The sequence below is a fragment of the Rhinatrema bivittatum genome, chromosome 3 (genome assembly GCF_901001135.1).
Source record: "Rhinatrema bivittatum chromosome 3, aRhiBiv1.1, whole genome shotgun sequence".
Taxonomy (NCBI): domain Eukaryota; kingdom Metazoa; phylum Chordata; class Amphibia; order Gymnophiona; family Rhinatrematidae; genus Rhinatrema; species Rhinatrema bivittatum.
The window spans coordinates 10139817-10161455 of record NC_042617.1 but is presented as its reverse complement, the minus strand read 5'-3'; the positions used below and the strand labels follow the sequence as shown (position 1 = coordinate 10161455).

The following is a 21639-nucleotide window of genomic DNA, read 5'->3' as shown; positions in this document are numbered from 1 at the left end:
TGAGAACTGAGATATATGGCACCAAAAACTGTTTCAATGCTCGTTGACTTTGCTTAATGTCTCTATTGAGTTACCTGGAAGTCGTTGTGAACTAGTGAAAGATTGTGACTGCCAAGTCTTCCTGAATCCAGCCCAAAATGGCAGCAAACTGTTAAGAAGGACTTCGTGCAGCTCATCAAATAGGGTTGGTGAGGTGAAATCTCTCATGAGTGAGTGCTTCACAGCCCTCATGGCGCTCTCAAACTTCTCCGCATCCAAAGTGATCTAAAGAAGAAATGGACCAAAGTTTGCCTGCGATCTGCCTGAGAAGATCCTGCTCTTCACTGCAAGACTGTCCTTACTGCTTTCAGATTATTTATGTCACATTCAAAGAGGGTGATGGTCCACCTCCTTTTTTTTTTTCTCCTCCAACCTGGATTGCCTTTTCAGTAGGACAACGCTAAGAGAGAGAACTGCAACAAATGAGGTAGTCAAAGGTGTATTTTTCAAACTATGGATGTTACGCAGACTAAGAATTTTTCTGGATACTTCCAGCCCGTGATCTGTCATGCAAACCTTGCTTTATATCCCCTCTGGATTATTGCAATGTTTTATATCTCGGCCTGCCCCAACTCTCTGTGTGCTCTTCAGTATGTGCAGAATTTCGCCACTTGCATTATCACTGGCACCTCCATGCGGGGGAACACATTGGGCCAAAGCCTTTAGACTTATACTGGCTTCCTATTAAGTGGCAAATTCTGTTTAAAGCATATCTACTTATTTTTAAGGGACTCACTGGGCTGGTTCCCCCAACTTTGAACGCCTTCTTAAAACTGTATCAACCAACTCGCCATTATAGGTCAGCATTTCAAGGTTTAACTGTTCCCTCCTTTAAACAAATACATTGGATGAGTTTAGAGAGCATCAATTTTATGTCCAGAATGCACTGCCTAAAGAAATCAGAGGAGCAAGCTCTCCTGAAATTTAGAAAGTCTGTAAAAATGTATTTATTCTTGAAAGCTTTTACCTGAGCAATGGTTTTGATACTATTTATATTGGTGGTTATCCGCAAAGGACAATTTAATTTAATTTGAGTTGATTTGACTCAATCTGATTTAATTTGTTTTTTCTAGTCTTATCTAACAATGTTGATTTTATGTTGGCTACTCATTAAATTTATTTATTTTTTTTTAATATTTTACATGCTGTTTTTGTTTTATATGATGTTTTTATAACTTACGTTGTGCATTTAATGCCTTTTATGTCTTTTATTATTGAAATTATGAATGCAATTTGTAAATGACTTGGAAACGTTGACAGGCGCTTTATAAATCTGGTAAATACAATATCAAATGCAATCCAGGGTTTCCTTATAACTCTTGGATATGGATGCTACCTCTCCATTAATGCCAGAAGCTCTTGGAGGTTTCCATTTATTTTCTAGGGCATTTCCTGCTGACCTTGTCCCTACTGTGAGGAAACATCAACACCTAGCCTAGAACCTGCAAGCAGAAGCTCTAGTTGATAGCCTAGAGGAGAGCACCTCCTGCTGATCAAGCTGTAATAACTTTTGTTTTTCCTCCTCTTTAGTTCTAATCTTTGGCCAATAAAAGAGGCTCATTACACCAGTGCTCCCACAGAGCAGCACTTTATGATGGGTTCAGATAGTTAAAAAGGAAAAAAAAAAAAAAGAAGAATCTGATTTCAGGAATGGATCATCAGTGCAGTAGCTAGAAAAGATGTGGAACTGGACTCTGGAAATCCTTGTGGGACTAAGAACCTGAATTCACACATTGGCTCCACCTTCATGCTATCCACCCAAGTCTCAACACTAGACTGACTCTGCTTCAAGAAGATCTCTCTCTCCCATTCCCTCCCTCTTAATCTTCCACAACAGAATCTCGCCACCTTCTCATTCCAGGTTTACCTGAAGTGGTGGTTCAAACTTGGTGGTGAGGAAGCAGTCTCGTATGACTTGGACCTTCTTCTTGAGCAGAGTCCTGTCGGGCATAGCCTGGTGAGCATTCTTAAACTTGAGCACCTCCAGGCAGAAAAGTAGGTGGTTCTCCAGCAGGGGCATCCCCTCCATGGGACCATAGGTCTCCAGGTACTTCAGAAAATGAAGAATCTCCAGTGTTGGCCAACCTTTTGAAGCTTCCTGTAAGGATCTGGAGAACAAGTATTTGTCTTCTTCCGTGGGAGGAGACCTAATTCCCTGTACCAGTTTGCCCCCTATGATTTTTAAACGCCGTAGGATCATTTTGGAAACAATAACACAGAGAAGGGAGTCCAACCGAAGCCAATCATCATGTCTAAGGTGCATGGGTTGGACTCCACACTCTTTTAGCCCTTCTGACACATCAACCCAAAAGCGTTCAAATGAGTCAGCCAAGATGGAGGTGAGGAACTTTTTGACCCTTTCCAAACTGGCATTGCTTATTTTTCCCTGGTTGATCTCTGCCCTTAGCTTCTTGCTAAGATCTTTTGGAAAAGGGCCCATTGCCTCAATGCTGTATGTGCTGTCCAGTTCCAGGAGCTGAATCATAAGGTCCCGCTGCTTCTTCTGGGCTTTGCTGTTCTGGCAGCTATCCAATTTTTGCAGAAGGTCCAGCACCAGCTGTAGCTCCTCGCTCTCAGTTTCTTGCATGGTTTTCTTATATGCATTAAAGACAGTCTTGATATTCAACAGCTTTAGAGAAACTCTGGAGTTCTCAGCATCCTCTCTCATGGCAGGGTCACTGCTGGGATTCAGCAACTGGGTTGTTCTAGCTGGTTTTTTCTTCTTCCTCCGCAGTCCTTGGGCCCTCTGGCTGACGATGCCAGTACTACTCTCTCTCTTTCGGATTCTGTGCATAGTAAACAAGTAACAGAATTACTTTTCTAGTCACACCAGTACAGGATATCTTCAGGGCATTCCGGGTTAGCAGGCACCTGAATATAGGCCGACTTATTTAGATCATATTCTGCAGCTGGGTCTGTCTGGCAGGCTGCAGTTTCTGTAATTTAATTAGAAGTCCTAGAGGAAACGCAGGCACTGGCATAGCCAGGTCTGCAAGGGAACTAGGCAGAGGAAAGTGGGTGCTGGAGGGATCTGGAGGAATACAAAAATAGGCTGTCCTGGACCCAAAAACATCTTGCAGGAGGTAACACTTTATGGCTGGCAGCTGGGATATGTCCTTAGCAGTATGGACAAGATAAGTGGGCCAAACGATCTTATTCTGACATCATTTTCTATATTAATATGCTAGGACAGACTTCAGAGAGCTCAGTGTATGTCAAGCGTTCCTGAGACGGTCACCCTGGTCATGACAGCTCAGCTGGGAATTCTCTTTAACACCCTCACTGGAGGAGTAGCCTAATGGTTATAGCAGTGGGCTGAGTGCTAGGAAATTTGGGGGTTCAAATCCTGCAACTCCCACTGCTGATCTTTGGGCAAGTGATTTTCCTTTAAACTGTAAGCCCTCGCCTTCAGGATGGATTAGGAAAGGCGACTATGTTGTGGAAGGAAATCAGGTTTTTAAGTTTAAACGTATTTTAATATTTTTAACGGTATGTATTTTATGAGTGTTTATTTTCTGTTTATGGTTATAATATGCCTAGCACGTGTTCTCACTATAGGCGAAATATAAACATTTTTCACTAAATAAATATAATCCAAATCCACACAGCAGTGCTGTGTAAGAGAGCACCTGCCTGCCTCACCTCTCTTTCTTACACACACACATACATACGCACACACACACAAACACACACCACACACACACACACACACTCACACTACAGTGCAGATAACACACACACAGCGCAGATAACACACACACACACATACAAACACACTCACTCACACCCACTCACACAAACACACACACAAACATACACACTCACACCCACTCACATAAACACACACACACCACACTGAAATCCAGAGCCTTCCCTCACCTCGCACTTTCTTCATCTGTTGCCAAAATAGTACAAAGAGGAGATTGTTTTCAAAAGAATTAGCACGTGTAAAATGACTTTGAAAATTGCTGCTTTTATGAGGCATAACACCTTTATAAATTCACTCCATAGAGCTGGATTTTCAAAAGGTTTCACGCCTCTAAAGGTGTTTTACGCTTTTGAAAACTGGTACGATATATGCCACTTTTACATGCATGACATCTTTGAAAATTCACTGAAAAGTGCAGAAAAGAAATAACAGGTTCTGGTGCTGGTCCATATTGTGTTTTTGGCCTGGGGACAGGAGCCCACAGATTTTGTTTCTGTTTCTCTTCTTTCTCCCAGGATTAGGGAGAGGTTTTCCTGTTCCTTCTTTTATGGGAAACATTTGATGATGTTAACCGTGCCATCTGTCTTTTTTTCATTTTGTATTGATGTATTGTGCTAACTTGGGTTGCTTTGTTTGATTTTTGTGTGTGTGTGTTTTGGTTTTTATTGTACGTGCTTTGGACAGTCTGGAGAGACAGGAAAAGCAGTTTCAAATAATAAAGGAAATAGGAATGGGGCAGATTCTTCGATTAGTTTCCAGAACCCAATAATAGCCTATTTATTTTATGTACGTATGTATGTATGTATTTGATTTATATTCCACTTTCTCAGGCAGACCCTTCCTTCTCTTGCTTGTGGTGTCCCACAAGGCTCGTGACTTTCAGTAGTACTTTTTAATGTATTCTTACAGTCTTTATGTGATATCATTTGTAGTTTCAGGTAACACTACTTTGTGTAGGCTGATGATGTGCAGATATATATATTTTCCTCTGGACAGAAATAATGTAGGATGTCACCGAAAGGTGAATCGTACTAAATCAGAGCTCGGCTGGATAGGAAAATCCTCCCTCTCTCTCCTAGACTAAAGCCAAAAGATATTCATAGCTGGGACTTCTTTGCCAATAAGTTTGGAGAGCCATAATTTAGGGGTTAAATTGGATTCAAAATTATCCATAGAGCTTCAGATCTGATTGGTGTGTTGAGCTGCTTTTGGTAAACTTCATAAGAACATAGGAAGTGCCCTGCTGGGTCAGACCAAGGTCCATCGAGCCCACATCCTGTCTCTGACAGCGGCCAGTCTGGGTCACAAGTGTCCGTCAGATACCCTCTCGTTCATCGATTTTTTGTCTCTCACTCCCAGGGAAAAGTAAGCACCGGCTTTCCCAGGTCTCCCTGGCTAATAACTGTGTTAGGACTTTTCCTGCAGGAGCTTGTCCAGTCCTCTTTTGAACCCCGCTATGTTAGCTGCCTTCACCACGTTCTCAGCAACAGATTCCGCAGCTTCATTGTGCACTGAGTGACAAAAATACTTTCTATCATTTGTTTTAAATCTGCCGGTTGCCAGTTTCGTGGCATGTCCCCTTGTCCTAGTGTTGCCTGAAAAGGAACATAATTGTTCCCTATTAATCCATTCCACTCCACTCGTGATTTAATAAATTTAAATCGTATCCCCTCTTATTCATCTTTTTTCCAACCTAAACAGCCTTCATCTGTTCAGCCTTTCTCCATAAGGGAGCCTTTTCATCCCTTTATCATTTTTGTTGCCGTTCTCTGTATCTTTTCTATGTCCCCTTTGGCTTTTTTGAGATGGTGTGACCAGAACTGCTCACAATACTCAAGGTGCAGTTGCACTATGAAGCGATACAGAGGCTATTGTGATATCCCCAGTTTTGTTCTTCGTTCCTTTACAAATAATTCTTAACATTCTATTCACCTTTTTGACCTCCACCACCACCCACTGAGCTGAGGATTTCAAGGTGGGTGTCCAAAAGGACCCCACGGTCCTTTTTCTAGGTGGTGACTCCTAACACGGAGCTCATGCAAGACTGGAAGATTGGGCATCTAAATGGCAGATGAAATTTAATGTGGACAAGTGCAAGGTGTTGCACATAGAGAAAAATAACCCTTGCTGTAGTTACACGATGTTAGGTTCCATATTAGGAGCTACCACCCAGGAAAAATTTCTAGGCATCATAGTGGATAATACTTTAAAATCGTCGGCTCAGTGTGCTGCAGCAGTCAAAAAAAGCAAAGAGAATGTTAGGAATTATTAGGAAGGGAATGGTTAATAAAACGTAAAATGTCATAATGCCTCTGTATCGCTCCACGGTGAGACCCCACCTTGAATACTGTGTACAATTCTGGTCGCCACATCTCAAAAAAGATATAGTTGCAATGGAGAAGGTACAGAGAAGGGCATCCAAAATGATAAGGGGAATGGAACAGCTTCCCTATGAGGAAAGGCTGAATAGATTAGGGCTGTTCAGCTTGGAGAAGAGACGGCTGAGGGGGGATATGATAGAGGTGTTTAAGATCATGAGAGGTCTTGAACGAGTAGATGTGAATCAGTTATTTACACTTTTGAATAATAGAAGGACTAGGGGGCACTCCATGAAGTTAGCAAGTAGCACATTTAAGACTAATTGGAGAAAATTCTTTTTCACTCAACACACAATAAAGCTCTGGAATTTGTTGCCAGAGGATGTGATTAGTGCAGTTAGTGTAGCTGGGTTCAAAAAAGGTTTGGATAAGTTCTTGGAGGAGAAGTCCATTAATGGCTATTAATCAAGTTTACTTAGGGAATAGCCATTGCTATTAATTGCATCAGTAGCATGGGATCTTCTTAGTGTTTGGGTAATTGCCAGGTTCTTGTGGCCTGGTTTGTCCTCTGTTGGAAACAGGATGCTGAGCTTGATGGACCCTTGGTCTGACCCAGCATGGCAATTTCTTATGTTCTTATGTTATGTTGTACCTGTAGTTGGGAATATGTTTCCCTATATGCATCACTTTGCACTTATCCACATTAAATCGCATCTGCCATTTAGAAGCCCAGTCTCTCAGTCTCACAAGGTCCTTCTGCTGTTCCTCACAATCTGCTGCTGTTTTAATGACTCAACCAAATTTGCAGATGACATAAAATTGTTTTATCTCACTCATTATTCCTCTCTCAAAATCATTTATGAATATGCTAAATATCCAATATCCCAGTGCAGACCCCTGTGGCCCTCCACTAAGGTCCATTTGGAAAACTGATCATTGAGTTGTACCTTCTGTTTCCTGTCTTTTATCCAGTTACCAATCTACAGCTGGACACTGCTTCCTATCTCATGACCTCCTAATTTCTTGAGGAGTCTCTCATGGGGAACTTTGTTAAATACCTTCTGAAAATTAAGATACACTATATAGCAACTGACTCAATTTTATCTGCACGTTTATTTACACCTTCAAAAAAAATCTAGCAAACTGGTAAGTCAAGACTTCCCTTTGTGAAAATGATGTTGATTTTCCCTCATTGTAAAGTCATCTGAAAGCATTCCTGGACTATACTGATCTGGATATGCTCATGCAGGCATTAGTAGTCTCACACTGAGACTTCTGTAATGTCATTTATATGAATATATCACAGAAACCTTTCAAAATAAATCTGTAGAATTGTAAGGGTTTTCACTAGTGCTAAATGTAGGGATCATATTTCCCCGTCCTATGGCATCTCCATAGGCTTCCCATATCTTTCAGAATGCAATTTAAGATGTTCTCTCTTGCCTTTAAAGTCATATATCAATTGGCCCCATTCTATTTAAGAGGTAGGCTCATTTTGTAACCTGATGCAATCCTTGAGATCCTCCTGAGAAGCTACTTGTATGTTCTAGCCTTACTTGAGGCTTGACTCGCTGGGACCAGAGAGAAGGTTTGCTCTATTGCTGCTCCCCATTGGTGAAAAACTGTAGCTGATAAAATGCGGTTATGCCAAGATTTCTGGGTTTTCAAAAAGGCTTTAAAACCATGGATTTTTAGAAAGGCCTTTGATCTGAGATATGTCCTTGCAATTTATAACTTTTTTTTGCTGATTGTTTTAGACAGAAAGAGGCTGAGGGATAGACATGAATTGGGTTCGGTTTGTATATTTTGGATGTTGTAAGATTTGCTACATTAGCGGTGTGAATTTCCCCAAGGAGTTACCTGCGTAAAAGTAGCAATTTTCCAAAGCCCATTTACAAGCATAAATTAACATATTGTCAATAGATTCAGGAGCCTAACATTTCTAGTCCAAAAGAGGATGGACAGAAGGATTCAACAAACAATAAATCAACAATTGGACTAAACTTGAAAAAATATAGAACATGCTAGCATGGCCAGGAGGTGGACAGCACACGCTAAACTTTAAATAAGTCAAGAAAAGGTCTATACTTGGTACATAACATCTCAGTACACAACAAGTTGCAGCAGGTATATGAAGGCAGGCAGTTTATAGTAAATATATATTATAAATATAAAAAATCATACCTCATTGAAATACATCAAACGGTACAGAATACTCTTTCAATAAATTATAAAAAACCAGAACTCATTCTAACTATATAAATCATTTTACACCTGAACTTCCTACATCTAACTGTAGAGATGAACAATGTGATTTAGCAATAGCACTAACTTATGCTAATAAAAATCAAAAATCCCTCCGCTGAGTGGAAATCTTGGATTTTCTCTCTCAGCTCTGGGAAATGTGCGTCTCTGATCTCTTTGGACTGTGCACAGCCCAGGAGCAAAAGCATTTCTGTTTCACTCATCTGCCAGTCTTTTTCTAACCATTTACTATCTAACTGTGATCAGTGTTGCACTGCATACAGCTCCTGACTTGCACCTACCTGCTCTGTGTGTCCTCTCTTGTGCCCTGGGTTGGGGCCAGGGAGTCACTGGCTGGCACACAGTACCTGGAAAAGAGAGAGAGTGAGAAAATCAAGATTTTACCAAAACTCGGAGGTATGAAGCACGTTCTCTTAGACACCAAGTCGGAGACATTTCTGAGAACATCTGGCCCCAAACGTGTATAACTACTGCTAAAAAAAAAAGAAAAATACTTACCTTGAAAAGCAGCAGGTACACTTAGATGCCCAAGTGGGTCATGTGACTGTGCTTGGCGCCAGATGGACAGATCCTTCCAGAGGTTTTGAGACATTCTTAAAGGCTTTTCCTGCCTATGCATGGAAGTTCCTGCACCGCTGCAACCCCTTGGTTTCTTTTAATCCGCTGAAGTCTTCTCCTGCTATTTTGGTTTTTCAGCGGCCTGCTGCATTGGCTGGCTTATTCTGCCTCACCCTCCCCCCCCCCCCCCCACTCCCCCCATGCCATTGGCTTTTCCTAGTTAAGCCTTTTGGCACTTAGATAAGATTTCTTCTTCTCGTTGCCTGCTGAGCCAGCCCACAGACATTTTTTCCGTGATGTGGTCATGCCGAGTTGGTCACTTGGACAATTGTTTTCCCTTTGATTGTCTTCCGCAGCAAAATGTTATTTGATTTTGCATCATTAATTTTCTGTACAACATTGCAGAAGCAGACTGGGAGCTTCAGGTTTTGTTCTAAGGGCAAACAGAAGATGTCCATCGCTGACCATTGAAACGTTTATAACATGTGTTTGGGAAATGACCACAATGGCTCTGGCCATAGCAACTGCACGAAGATGTCACCCAGAGCAGTTTGGGCCTGTAGAGTTGGGCTCCTTGCCTGCCTGACTAGTTTTTAATGTTGTATACCACCTCAGGTGATCTTATAAAGATCGGGAAGGCAGTTTATCAATATGTTAAATAATAATATTCTGCCTTATTAAGGTAGAGATGAAAAGATTCAAACTTGGATCCATTCTCAAATCTCATGACTCGCTTTCTTCAAGAGATAAGACGACCCTGGAAGGCTGTCCCAATTTATTGTCTGATACACAAGAAGGCTGAGAGTCACCTTACATCTCTCTGTATTTCCATTCAAATGATGAGGAATCCACGGGTCTTCCATTGGATCTATTCCTGCAGCTTCTCATTCTGAGGACATGACAGACCCTGCCTTTGTACAAAAAAATGGCATTCAGTTTACGAAAAGAAGCAGAAACTAGAGTGGACATGCGTAGTTTGCTCAAACACATTCAATCACCAAAATAAATAAAATAAAACAAGTACTAGTGGTTCTGGTGCACGGATTTCCTCAGGGGCTTCAAGCAAGAATGTGGTAAACACCTTTTATCTAACCAGAAAATGAGATCTGCAATACAGAATTTAACTATGTCCAGGACATGGCAGGGTCCGTCTCCTGCATCAGTTGGTAGTATTGGCGTCGTCTTTGACAAAAGCTAAACACAGTAAAACACATTCCACCACCTCTCCTGGGAGGGACAGCAGGATGCTCGGTGTTCCAAGCGGCCATGCTCCGTTCCAGAATTGCACTTTGTCAGCTGCCTGTGAAGAGTGTATTCTATGGCAAAAGCATTTCCAGTAGAAAAAAATGGACCAATTTATTCCAGTGATTCAAGAAGCTGAAGAATGTGATAAGCATCTAACCAGATTGGCCTATGAACTTCTGTAGTAGCTATTGGCGCCAGAAAGTTGGATTGGCTGCATGCTTTGGGACTCCATGAAGACTTGCATGATAAACTCTTTGGAGAGAAAGGAAAGGAAATGGTATATGTTATGAAAGATCACCATCCTTACCCGCCTTACTGTTTCAGCCGCTACAATTCATCAATCCTCTACTTCCAGAGAGGGTCAACATCAATCCTAAAGAAAGCAATAGTTCTCTTCAAGAAGATAGCAACAGTACACTTATCAGCACGCTCATCTTCAGCAGCAAGACACAAGCAGTACATAAGAAAATGCCATACTGGGTCAGACCAAGGGTCCATCAAGCCCAGCATCCTGTTTCCAACAGTGGCCTATCCAGGCCATAAGAACCTGGCAAGTAAAACAGTCCATGTGCCGGAGCGGGACAACCTAAGCCTCTACAGCAAATGCAGGCCAAAGCTAATGCAAATGTTTTACTACAATCGCAGCAAATCTTCCTTATTAGCCTTAGACAATCTTCCAACAGGCAGACGGCTTCAGTAGTTCAAGCACGGTCTTTAGTGACAACAGACCATTGAATTTGAAAGATCATACAGCAAAGATACCAATTGCCTGGGGGCGTGGTCGAGGCCTCCGGACCAGCTCCTGGGTCGGGTGATGGCATGCCAGCAGCCCGCTGGTGCACGCAGATTTACGTCTGCTTTCAGCAGGCGTAAATCTGCCAACAAAGGTAAGGGGGGGGGTTTAGATAGGGCTGGGGGGGTGGGTTAGGTAGGGGAAGGGAGGGGAAGGTGGGGGGGGAGGGTGAAGGAAAGTTCCCTCCGAGGCTGCTCCGAAATTGGAGCGGCCTTGGAAGGAACAGGCAGCGCGCGCTGGGCTCGGCGCGCGCAGGTTGCACAAATGTGCACCCCCTTGCGCATGCCGACCCCGGATTTTATAAGATACGCGCGGCCACGCGCATATCTTATAAAATCCAGTGTACTTTTGTTCGCGCCTGGTGCGCGAACAAAAGTACACACTCGCGCAAAATTATAAAATCTACCCCTCAATGCCCAGGATTGGCAAAATCCTAAATCTGTTGTTGTCTATTCCCCCAAACAATCCTCCAATGAGATACTCCCTAGATACCAAACAGCTCAGGCTCCTTTAGCAAGCACTATCATCCTTTCTAATGGCCAATGCAGTTGCACTGGTTCCACCAGAAGAAAAGATCTTGGGGTTCCATCCCCAAAACAGACAACTGGCCTCCAAGCAATCTTGGATCTCAGGAATCTCATCAAATACCTAAAGAGAGAAAAGTTCAGGATGAGTTATTTGGACATCACCCGTCCCCTTCTGGAGAACAGCAGTTAGCTGTCGTCTTCTTCAAAGATGCTTACACAACCAAACACCTGACTTCGCAAGGCTTTACCGTAGCAAACAACCACTACCAATATTATGTTCTGCCATTTGGTCTCTCAGCAACTCCCAGAGATTTCACCAAATGCCTTGCAATTGTTGCTGCTCACTTACCTGGTAATTTTAAAAGGATTGCGTGTGCGCCCATAAACGCGCATATCTGCGCACGAACAGAAATATGCTGCAATTTTATATCGTGCATGCAAGTACGCGTGTATCATTTAAAATTCCCCTGCCGCATGAACGTGTGCGCGTAATCTTAAGAGGTGGCTCGAGTAAATGTCCCGCGCGTATTTCCTCTAGGGCTTTAGTGGCTTTTACACGCGTGTGCCGGCGGAGGTTAGAACATGGTCGTGTGAGGGAAAAGCAGTGTTTCCTATTAGTCCACCAGTTTGTCCAGTTGATATTGAGGTCTTCAAGATCCCTCTGGTTCTTCATCTTGTAAGTCCCCCACTTGACCTCGAACCTTCATGCTGTACTGAAAGCCCTAAAACTCGGGATCTCCAGACTTCCTCTTTATCAGAACCTGCAATAAAGTTACGCGAATCACACACAGATGTGCGCAATGGTCAGCTTTTTAACAATTTGGAGTTACATGCGTAAGTCTTAGCCCCGCCCTGAAATGCCCATTCCCCATCCCCCTTCTACTTGCGCGCATGGGTGTGTACATGCGGCTTCTTAAAATTTGTGTTGCTCGTATGTGGCCGTTTTTGTGTGAGCGATGCTTTTAAAATCTACCTTTTACGGCTAAACATTGTTTTTCCCTACCTCAACATCTGGCTGATAACAGTCCATTCCCCTCCTGAGGTCCATTCATCTACTCTCTCTACGATGCACACCCTTCAGTCTCTTCACCTGAACCCAGCACAGGGAAAAGAATTTCTGCCTCATCAAAGAGTGGAAGACTTGTCAAAATTAATTGGAAATATCACCAGCCACCTCCTCATAAAGATGTTAGGTCACAGGGCAGCAACAGCCCACGGCCCTCCCTTTGCACATATTCCCATGGGATAGACTCAGAGACAATTGACGTTTGAATGGAACTAGCATCTTCAGCCATTGTTGCACAAAGTGAACATATTCAACTCTCTTATCGAGCCTCTGAGATGGTGGCTGGACAGTTCACATCTGTTAAAAGGACTCTTAATGCTTCTGTCCAAGGCTGGTGAGCTCATATGAGAAACCTCTGCTTCAAGGGACCTGCTCACAAGAAGTTACTTCATATAAACCATCTAGAATTGAGAGCAGTCTTTGTTTCATGATGGTACAAAATGGTGGAACTAGTGTCTTTCAGTCTATGCCTAGAGGCCTTCAGGATTTGCAAAAGGGTGATTTCCCTTATGGCTTTTTTTTTTGTGTTGTCTGTCTTTCAGGAGGCCAAGATCAGATAGCAGAGAGCCTGCATTGCAAACTACAACCACATGAATGGTTGCGACAGCTTCCTTTTCACCTTTGGGGAACTCTGCAAATAGACCCTTCTGCCACATCTCTGAAGAACAAACGTCCTTGAATACTGCTCCGGGAGAGAGTGCTCGTGGATGCTTTCTCAATTCATTAAGTATTTTTGACAGTTCCTCTTCTATCTTAAACAATTCAAAGGCTAAGAAGAAAGCAGGAATGGCAAATGATTTTGAAAGCTCCCTTTTGGCCTTGTCAAATTTGGTTTCCATGACTTCAACATCTATGGGTTTAACTAGCAATAGTATTGCAGAAATTCTCATCCCTACTTATCTATTGCAACAGGAGCCTGCTACATCCTAACCTAAGCCAAGTCATATCAACTTAGGAAAAAACAGAATATCAAATGTGTAGAAATAAATTAATCAAGACAATTGTCTTCTAAAGTAAAGTAGGGTCGTCTTGCTCCAAAAAACAAAACTCTACCGGAAGGTCTTAACAACTTTAAAGACCAGAATTGCTGCCTCATTGCTCCAGGGATGGGACTGGACCTTTCTGGGAGACAGCGTTATCGGCACAGCACACTCCGGTCTCACATAGCATCCTACCAAATCTGCACTGGGCACTGCTTCACCCAAGCCTGGAACTGCTCCAGGATTTCATGCACTTTCTTTCTGAACTGAACTAGATGGAGACCGGTGAGCAATGCCAAGAGCCTATTTTCCGCATGATACTTTTGAAATGGCAAAAAGGGCCAACACAGTGGCTCAGGTGGCAAGTGCTATGCACTGCCATGTGGAAGGACCCCAGTTTGATACGCTGCTCCCTGGGTGGGCTGGAAATGCTGCAGAGTAGGGAGGAGGCCTTGACAGCCCTGTGACAGATGGAACTGGGGTCATTGATTAAAAGTGACACCTACTGGCTGGATTCAGGGCCCATGACTGCAGAGTTATAGAGCGCCCCAGTGCATGGCCAGCTAGCCCAGGACCGACACTGCCATGAGCAGACTGAGTACATTGGGTGGGGATATGAAATAGAGGGGAAAAAAATCTCAGATAGTTGTAAATGAAAGCTCAGGGAGCCAGGATGAGAGTCCTGCTTCCAACTGAGCTGAAGACCCAAAGAAGCATCAGGAAAAGGCTGTGTCAAAAAAAAAAAAAAAGACAAAAAACACAATGCCCTTGAGAGCTGAGCTCGGTTGCTATATGCTTGCCATGTGGACGGACTTGGTTTCAGTTCCTGGCTCAGGGTGCCTACTCCATGGATTGACCCAGGGAATGGGGACGTTGCAATGGCAGCTACCCCCTCTCCTGGGAGAGCCATGGTCAGCATGCAATGGCGACATCTGGTGGCTAGATTTAGGGCAACAAGACAAAAAGAGGTCCAGAAAAAGGCAAGAACAGGACCAGTGCAAGGGTGTTAGGCGCCCTGGGTGAAACTTACAGCCTGCCGCCCCTTCCCCTTCCTGGGTTACACCCTCCCCACACAAAATTAAAAATGATGCATTTATGATCATTTTACATGAAAAAAGATTGTCTTCTCAGGTAAAAATATCACTTACAACATGTATGTTATATTTACATGCACTGCTGAGGTACCAACCAGAAAACCCTGCAGAAAAAAAGTAAAAAAGACACTTGGAATTGGTATTAGGTCTATTGTAATGCAATAGGCTTGGCCCCCAGAAAGCCATGAATAAACTGTCGTACAATCTCAATATAGTAAACCTCCCAAAGCAAATCAGCACTAATTGCTATTACTCAAACAGTAACATGCCTAACTATGACAAAGCAACACGGCAAATATTACACCAGGCCCTAAAACACCAATACACCTCCTATTAGGAAAATAGAACAGGCCAGTCTACTATAGATCCCTACACAAAAACTACAGGCTAGCAGAATATCTCATCTCGATCACACACAGAACACAGCTAGACCCAGGGCAGTTCTACAGTGAGGCAGGGTGAGGCAACAAAATTTTGAGTTGTCAAAAAAAAAAATGCCCAGTGACTTCCTCACCTTGCCACCAGATACATGATTTAGTTACATGTCATTGTTGGCGGGGTTCCCACCCCTCGCCTGTAGCCAGAAAAGGAGTCCATTCTGCTGACAGCCAAAAATGAAAAGAAAGCCTAGTGAGCCCTGGCAGAACCCATCCTGCCAGCAGCCGAAAAAGGAAGCCTAGCAAGCTGCTGGCAGAGCCCACCCTACCAGCGGCCAAAAAAGAGAAAAAGGCCTAGCTGGCAGTCAAAGTAAAAGGAAGTCAGTGCATGCCAGCAGCCAAAAAAAAAAAAAAAAGGGGGAGAGAGCACGTGAGTGAAGTAGAGGGAGCGTGTGTTTCTGAGACAGCATATATATGAATGTGTATGGGAGAAAGCATGTGCATGCCTGTGTGAGAAAAAGCATGTGTGAGAGTGTGTGTGTGTGTGTGTGTGTGAGAGCATGCATGAGACCATCTGTTTCTGTGAAAGAACATGTGCAAGAGCATCTGTGTGCATGTGTGCGAAAGCATGTGAAGGTGTGACAGCATGTGTGTGTGTCTGTATATAAAAGAGGAACGTTCACCCATCCTGCCTCCCCTCACACTAATCCATGGAAATCTCAGGGTGATTGAAAATCCAAAGTTCCCAGGTATGGAAAGGGGGGATTTTTTTTAATTCTTATTAGTGTTAATTATTGGGTGCTATTTAATGTCTGCTATTTTGACATATTATTGATGTTTGGGAAATGATTTTATTTTATGGTTTGTTTGTTTTTTACTTATTGGCTATTATTGTATTTATCCACCGTTTTGAAATATTCTTTTTATTAGTATGTTTTTACTATTATGATTGATGTTTTCTATTCCTTGACTTTATGGATGTGAGGAATGGCATTTCTAATTTTTCTGCAGTCTGGCTTGTTGAGGTTTCCGGTTTATTTCTGCTTATACTTTATGCTCTGTATTTAGCGAGGGTCTGTCTGTGTTCTGCATGCGTGACTCAGGTTAGATATTCTGCTGCCGTGTGCTTTCTGTGTGGGGATCTATAGCAGCCTGGCCTGTTCTGTTTTCCTGATAGGAGGTGTATTGGTGGTTTAGGCCCTGGTGTAATATTTGCTGTATTGTCTTTTCATAGTTAGGGTTTTTAGTGTTTGAAGGCTGGCTGTTAGTGCTTTTTTTAGTATGAGAGGTTAACAAATATTGTAATTCAGTTTACTCTGGGCTTTCTGAGGGCGTTACTATAGGCCTAATACCATATGCATTCCAAGTGTGTTTGTCTGCGGAGTTGTGATATTTTTACCCCAGAAGACTGCACTCTCAGTGGCCTTTTTCATGTAAAATTGATTGTTAGAAATGCAGAATTTGTAATTGTGTGTGATGAGGGCAGGGGGGCACAGGCACAAGGCTGTAAAAAGTTCTCCTAGGGTCCCTAATGCCCTTGCCACACACACAGAGCTCCATCATTCACCCATCTTCCCCTTCTCCAGGGGAGAGTGCTGGGGAAAAGGTGGGAGGCAGGGCTGAGGGTTCCTGGGAGCTTCCTAGACCCTCTGGGAACTCTGACCCCTGCTTTCCCCCTTCCGCAGCATTTGAAATCACTGAAAGGGCCCTGACTACAAAGAGATCCCCTTGCCCCAGAGTAGGAGGGGGGGGGAGGGGGGAATCTGATCCCTCGCCTCAGGCAGCAGATTGCCTTGAGTCACCTCTCACTAGACCCTCACCAAACACAGAATAAAGACACCATAAATTATAAATAGAAATGTGTGAAGCTGAACTGGAAACCACAAGAAGCCAGACTCCGTATACAGTGCGACAATGGAAAAGCAGAAATATCATTCTCACAGGACAAGCAGGATGGTAGTCCTCACATATGGGTGACATCACAGGATGGAGCCCTGTACGGAAAACGTTTCTGTCAAAGTTTCTACAAAGCTCTGACTGACACTGGCACACTTGAGTGCACTGAGCATGCTCAGCCTGCATTTATCCCTGTGACTAAGGTGGCTTCCTCAGTCTTCTTTTTTCCGCTCTACAGTAAGTATAGCGGTTAGGAGCTCTGTGAGAAATTCTAACACTTTTTCTGCACGGATTTTTGGTGAACCGAGGAGATTTGTAGTAAGGATAAGTTCCTAGATACCTTCTCTTATTCACATTCAATCTGCCTGAATATACCATCTACATCTTTCAAAACCAACCCAGCCAGTGTTCACCTTAGTACAATTGGTGCTCATCAGCGTGTAGAAGGACATTCTCTTTCTTTAATTTCTTGACCTCCTTTTCCTCTTGTACTTCCAGGGTGGGAATCTGGTACCATCAGCCATTTTGTTTTATTTTCTGTTCCCATGACCACCAGCATGACCGCTGTCAATCCCCAATAGAAATAATTTGGTCATTGCGGCGCCAGTCTTCAGTTGGGTGCTATACACCAGGGCTCCTCTAGAAGAGCATTGGGCCCTGAATCTGGCCACTAGGTGTTGCCCTTAAGCAATGACCATGAATCCTTCCCACACACCATGGCCTGTGAACGCTGCCTCCACAGCATCCCCAACCAACGCAGGGAGCAAAAGATATAAGTTGAGGATCAAACCAGGCAAATCTCCAACTGTCAGATTCATGAAGGTTTTGCTTCAATTTAAATCTCCTACTGAGTCATGGGACATCAACTTGGTTCTTACCCAGATGCCAGGGGAAGGTACCAGCAGTGTTTGGACCAGCAACAGCCAGGAGATAACGGGCTGGAGCCCTTTCAACAGAGTTAACTGGCAAGACAGGAGCAGTCATAGTTCAGGGCCATAACAGATCAAGAAGGGAGTATGGTGGCCACTTTCCAAGGCAGCCAGATTGGTCAAAACCAATTTAAAAAGGGATTGCTGGGAACAGGAGCCATACGGTTACGCATCTATCTTGTGATGTGAGCTCTCTCCTATAGCAGCAAAGCTCTGCTCCAAGTTCTAGTTCCAAGTTCCAGTTCCTGCTTCAGGTTCCAACTCCAGTTCCTGTTCCAAGTTCTAGTTCCAAGTTCCAGTTCCTGCTTCAGGTTCCAACGCCAGTTCCTGCTCCAGCATGTACACACTGGGCTTCCTCTCCCTACAGCAACCTGTTCCTACTTCAGGTTCCAGTTCCTGTTCTTGTTCCAAGTTCCAGTTCCTGCTCCAGCATGTACATACTGGGCTTCCTCTCCCTACAGCAACCTGTTCCTACTTCAGGTTCCAGTTCCTGTTCCAAGTTCCAGTTCCTGCTTCAGATTCCAGCTCCAGTTCCTGTTCCAAGTTCCAGTTCCTGCTTCAGCATGAACACACTGGGCTTCCTCTCCCTACAGCAACCTGTTCCTACTTCAGGTTCCAGTTCCTGTTCCAAGTTCCAGTTCCTGTTCCAAGTTCCAGTTCCTGTTCCAGTTCCTGCTCCAGCATGTACACACTGGGCTTCCTCTCCCTACAGCAACCTGTTCCTACTTCAGGTTCCAGTTCCTGTTCCAAGTTCCAGTTCCTGCTCCAGCATGTACACACTGGGCTTCCTCTCCCTACAGCAACCTGATCCTTACCTGTGAGTACCAGCATGGCTAGGGAAGCTGACACCAGCTGAGGAAAGCTCCCTTTCAGACTCCAGACACTTGTGGAGTTAAATACCTGATCTAGAGAGTCATATTTTTGTTGGTAGTCACATCAACCCAGAGTCCGTGAACTCCAAATCCTTTTTGTTTTACCTGTTGGCTGTTTGCAAATTAAATGTTTTTTTATTATTCTGTTTTGTAGAATAAACTTATTTGTTAGCTTTCTCTCTATGACTGATTAGTGATCCCAACTTTTTTTTGTTTTTAAATGTAGGTGCATTTCTAGGAACTGTCACCCCTGGGCTTTATATTTTATTTTATTTATCTGATTTTTATATTCCACTTTTCAGCACTCCCAGTGTCCTTAGAAACGAGCAGGGGTAGCATGTGGTGCAGAGTACTTGTGCACAGGCAAGCAGGAGCCCAGATGGCGGGCAGGAGGCTGCCACTGAGGGAGCACGTGTGCAGGTGCAGGCAAACTTGGGCAGCACCCTCCAAGTGTCTATAGGGTTAACTCTGAGTGGGGATTAGGAGTAGCGTTAAGCCATTATGGGATGGTTGCCCATCAAATTTTACCTCTGATGAGGAGATTTGCAAAGCTCACGCTGTGACTCAAGAGTTCACTTCACACACACTCACATCTGATTATCATCTTGACACAACTTCCTCCTGGGATGGTACACCTGCACCGTGTCCCCCATGGCCTGTGTGAGGGGTAGAGCTCAACTCCCATCTCCCCTAGGGCCAATTCTGTGATTATGTACTGTGGTCATTTGCAGGATCTTCTGGTCAGAATCCTTTTGCTAGTGATGTCAGCAGCTGCCAGAGTGACAGAGACTGCGCTAGCATGTTAAACAAGATGGTAGAAATAGCTTAAGGCAGAGAACCAGAGATGATGTGGTTCAGCATTGCCACCCATAGGTTAGAAGCACGACGGTTCCTAGGATTTGATAAAGAGGTTGTTTGCTGCTTTAGCTGACCAGTGCATCGCGTGTGCAGCACGGGCCTTAATGCAGAGTCACTTTAGGAAGACGAGATGCAGAGATAATTTGTCAGCATGCTTCTACTGGATATAGGATTAAGATATAAGACTGAATTGTTACTGCATCCGGAGGAATTTTCTTCCTCATTTTGGACGGTCAGATGGGCGTGCTTATCTGATTAAAAAGGGAAGCATGACTGCGCTCTGCCTGTATTTCATTTCTAAGGTATGTTTATTATTATACAAGACAGTGTAAAACAGAAGCTGAGTTTGGGGCCTAACTACATTTCCCCCTAAGGGGTTTCGGGGAAAACTTAGCACACTGTATATATATAAAAAAAACAACAAAAAAACCCCACATATTAGACAAGGGGTATTCTCCCAAGAAAAGTATTTTCTACCCATTGGCTATTCTTTCTTCGTATGGTTTCCTTGTTTTGTTGAAGATTTGATGAACCTGCTTGTCTTCAGAGAAAGCAAAGTTGTTTACTTTAGTCCTGTGGCAATTCTGCACCTCTGCGAAGCGCAGAATCCCTGCAGAATTCCCCTCCTGCGCAGCCGTATGGAATCCGCGCAGAATTTGGCGGGCCCTGGCGTGCCACGAGTGGGACGGTCTCTGCTCGCAGCATGTCTGGACCTGCCTCATCTTCGCTGCACACCGGGGCCTGCTTCATTTTCACCGTGAGCAGGACGGCCTATACTCATGGCGAAGATGAAACAGGCCCTGGCGTGCTGCGAGCGGAGGCCATCCCACTTGTGGCAAAGAAGGAGCAGGCCCCAGCATGCCACGGGCAAAGGCCATCCAACTCGTGGCGAAGATGAAGCAGGTCCAGGTGTGCTGCGAGTGTGGGCCTCCCCGCTCACAGCGAAAATGGAGCAGACTCCAGTGAGAATGAGTCTGGGGATGGGGGTGGGGGAGAGATGTGTGAGGGTGCTTATTTGTGAGAGAGGGAGCCTATGTGAGGGTGTGGGTATGTGTAAGAAAGAGAGCCTGCGTGAAGGAATGTGTGTGTGTGTGAGAGAGAGAAGGAGCCTATATGTGTGTGTGGGGGGGGAGTAAGCGAGGGGGGGAGTCAGTGTGTAGGGATGTGTGTGAGAAAGACATAAGTAGCCTGTATGAGGGTGTGTGTGAGAGAGAGAGAAAGAGAGAGAGGGAGCCTGTATGAGGGTGTGTGTGTGTGAGAGAGAGAGAGAGGGAGCCTGTATGAGGATGTGGAGATGTGGGAGAGAGAGGGAGCCTGTATGAGGGTGTGTGTGAGAGAGAGAGAGAGGGAGCCTGTATGAGGGTGTGTGTGTGTGTGAGAGAGAGAGAGAGGGGGAGCCTGTATGAGGATGTGGAGATGTGTGAGAGAGAGGGAGCCTGTATGAGGGTGTGTGTGTGTGAGAGAGAGAGGGAGCCTGTATGAGGGTGTGTGTGTGTGAGAGAGAGAGAGAGGGGGGAGCCTGTATGAGTGTGTGTGTGTGTGTGTGTGTGTGAGAGAGGGAGCCTGTATGAGGATGTGTGTGTGAGAGAGGGAGCCTGTATGAGGATGTGTGAGAGAGAGAGAGGGAGCCTGTATGAGGGTGTGTGTGTGTGAGAGAGAGAGAAAGGGAGCCTCTATGAGGGTGTGTATGTGTGAGAAGAGAGGAAGGGACAGAGGGCGCCTGTGTGTGGGGCAGTACTGAGAATGGGGTCAAACTCTGGGAGCACAGATAGAGTGGAAGGGATTGAGCCTAGAGGTGGAGGGGAGAGATACTGGCAGGTGGAGGAGTTGGGGCCTGAGAGGGCAAAATGGCCAGGGGAGTAGGGAGAGCGAGAGGAAGGGCATTTAAGTGAATTTCTAGGGAAATTCTGCTCAAAATATTTAAACTCTGCATCTTTAAGTAATAACTTTTTTCTGTATTACATTTTAAATTAATTACTTAAAGACTGCCATGTATATTGTGTTTTTTTGAGCAATATAAAGTATGCAGAATTTATTTTTTTTATTTTGCACATGATTCCCCCAGGGGTATTACTTCTAACAAGGGTTCTCCAAAGAGAGCAGTTCACCAGTC

The 21639-nt window shown here is 44.2% G+C and overlaps 1 protein-coding gene across 2 annotated transcripts in view; it reads right to left on the bottom strand.

Moving 5' to 3' along the window:
• The window catches only part of LOC115086687, a 137603-nt gene that overhangs the window by 11463 nt on the left and 104501 nt on the right, over window positions 1–21639 (bottom strand). For both annotated transcript variants that reach the window (XM_029592886.1, XM_029592884.1), the window contains exons 15-17: window positions 8613–8678; window positions 1907–2825; window positions 75–264 (exon numbers count right to left, since the gene is read on the bottom strand). In XM_029592886.1, the coding sequence (XP_029448746.1) occupies window positions 75–264; window positions 1907–2825; window positions 8613–8678 (1175 nt within the window). The remainder of the gene's footprint in view (window positions 1–74; window positions 265–1906; window positions 2826–8612; window positions 8679–21639) is intronic.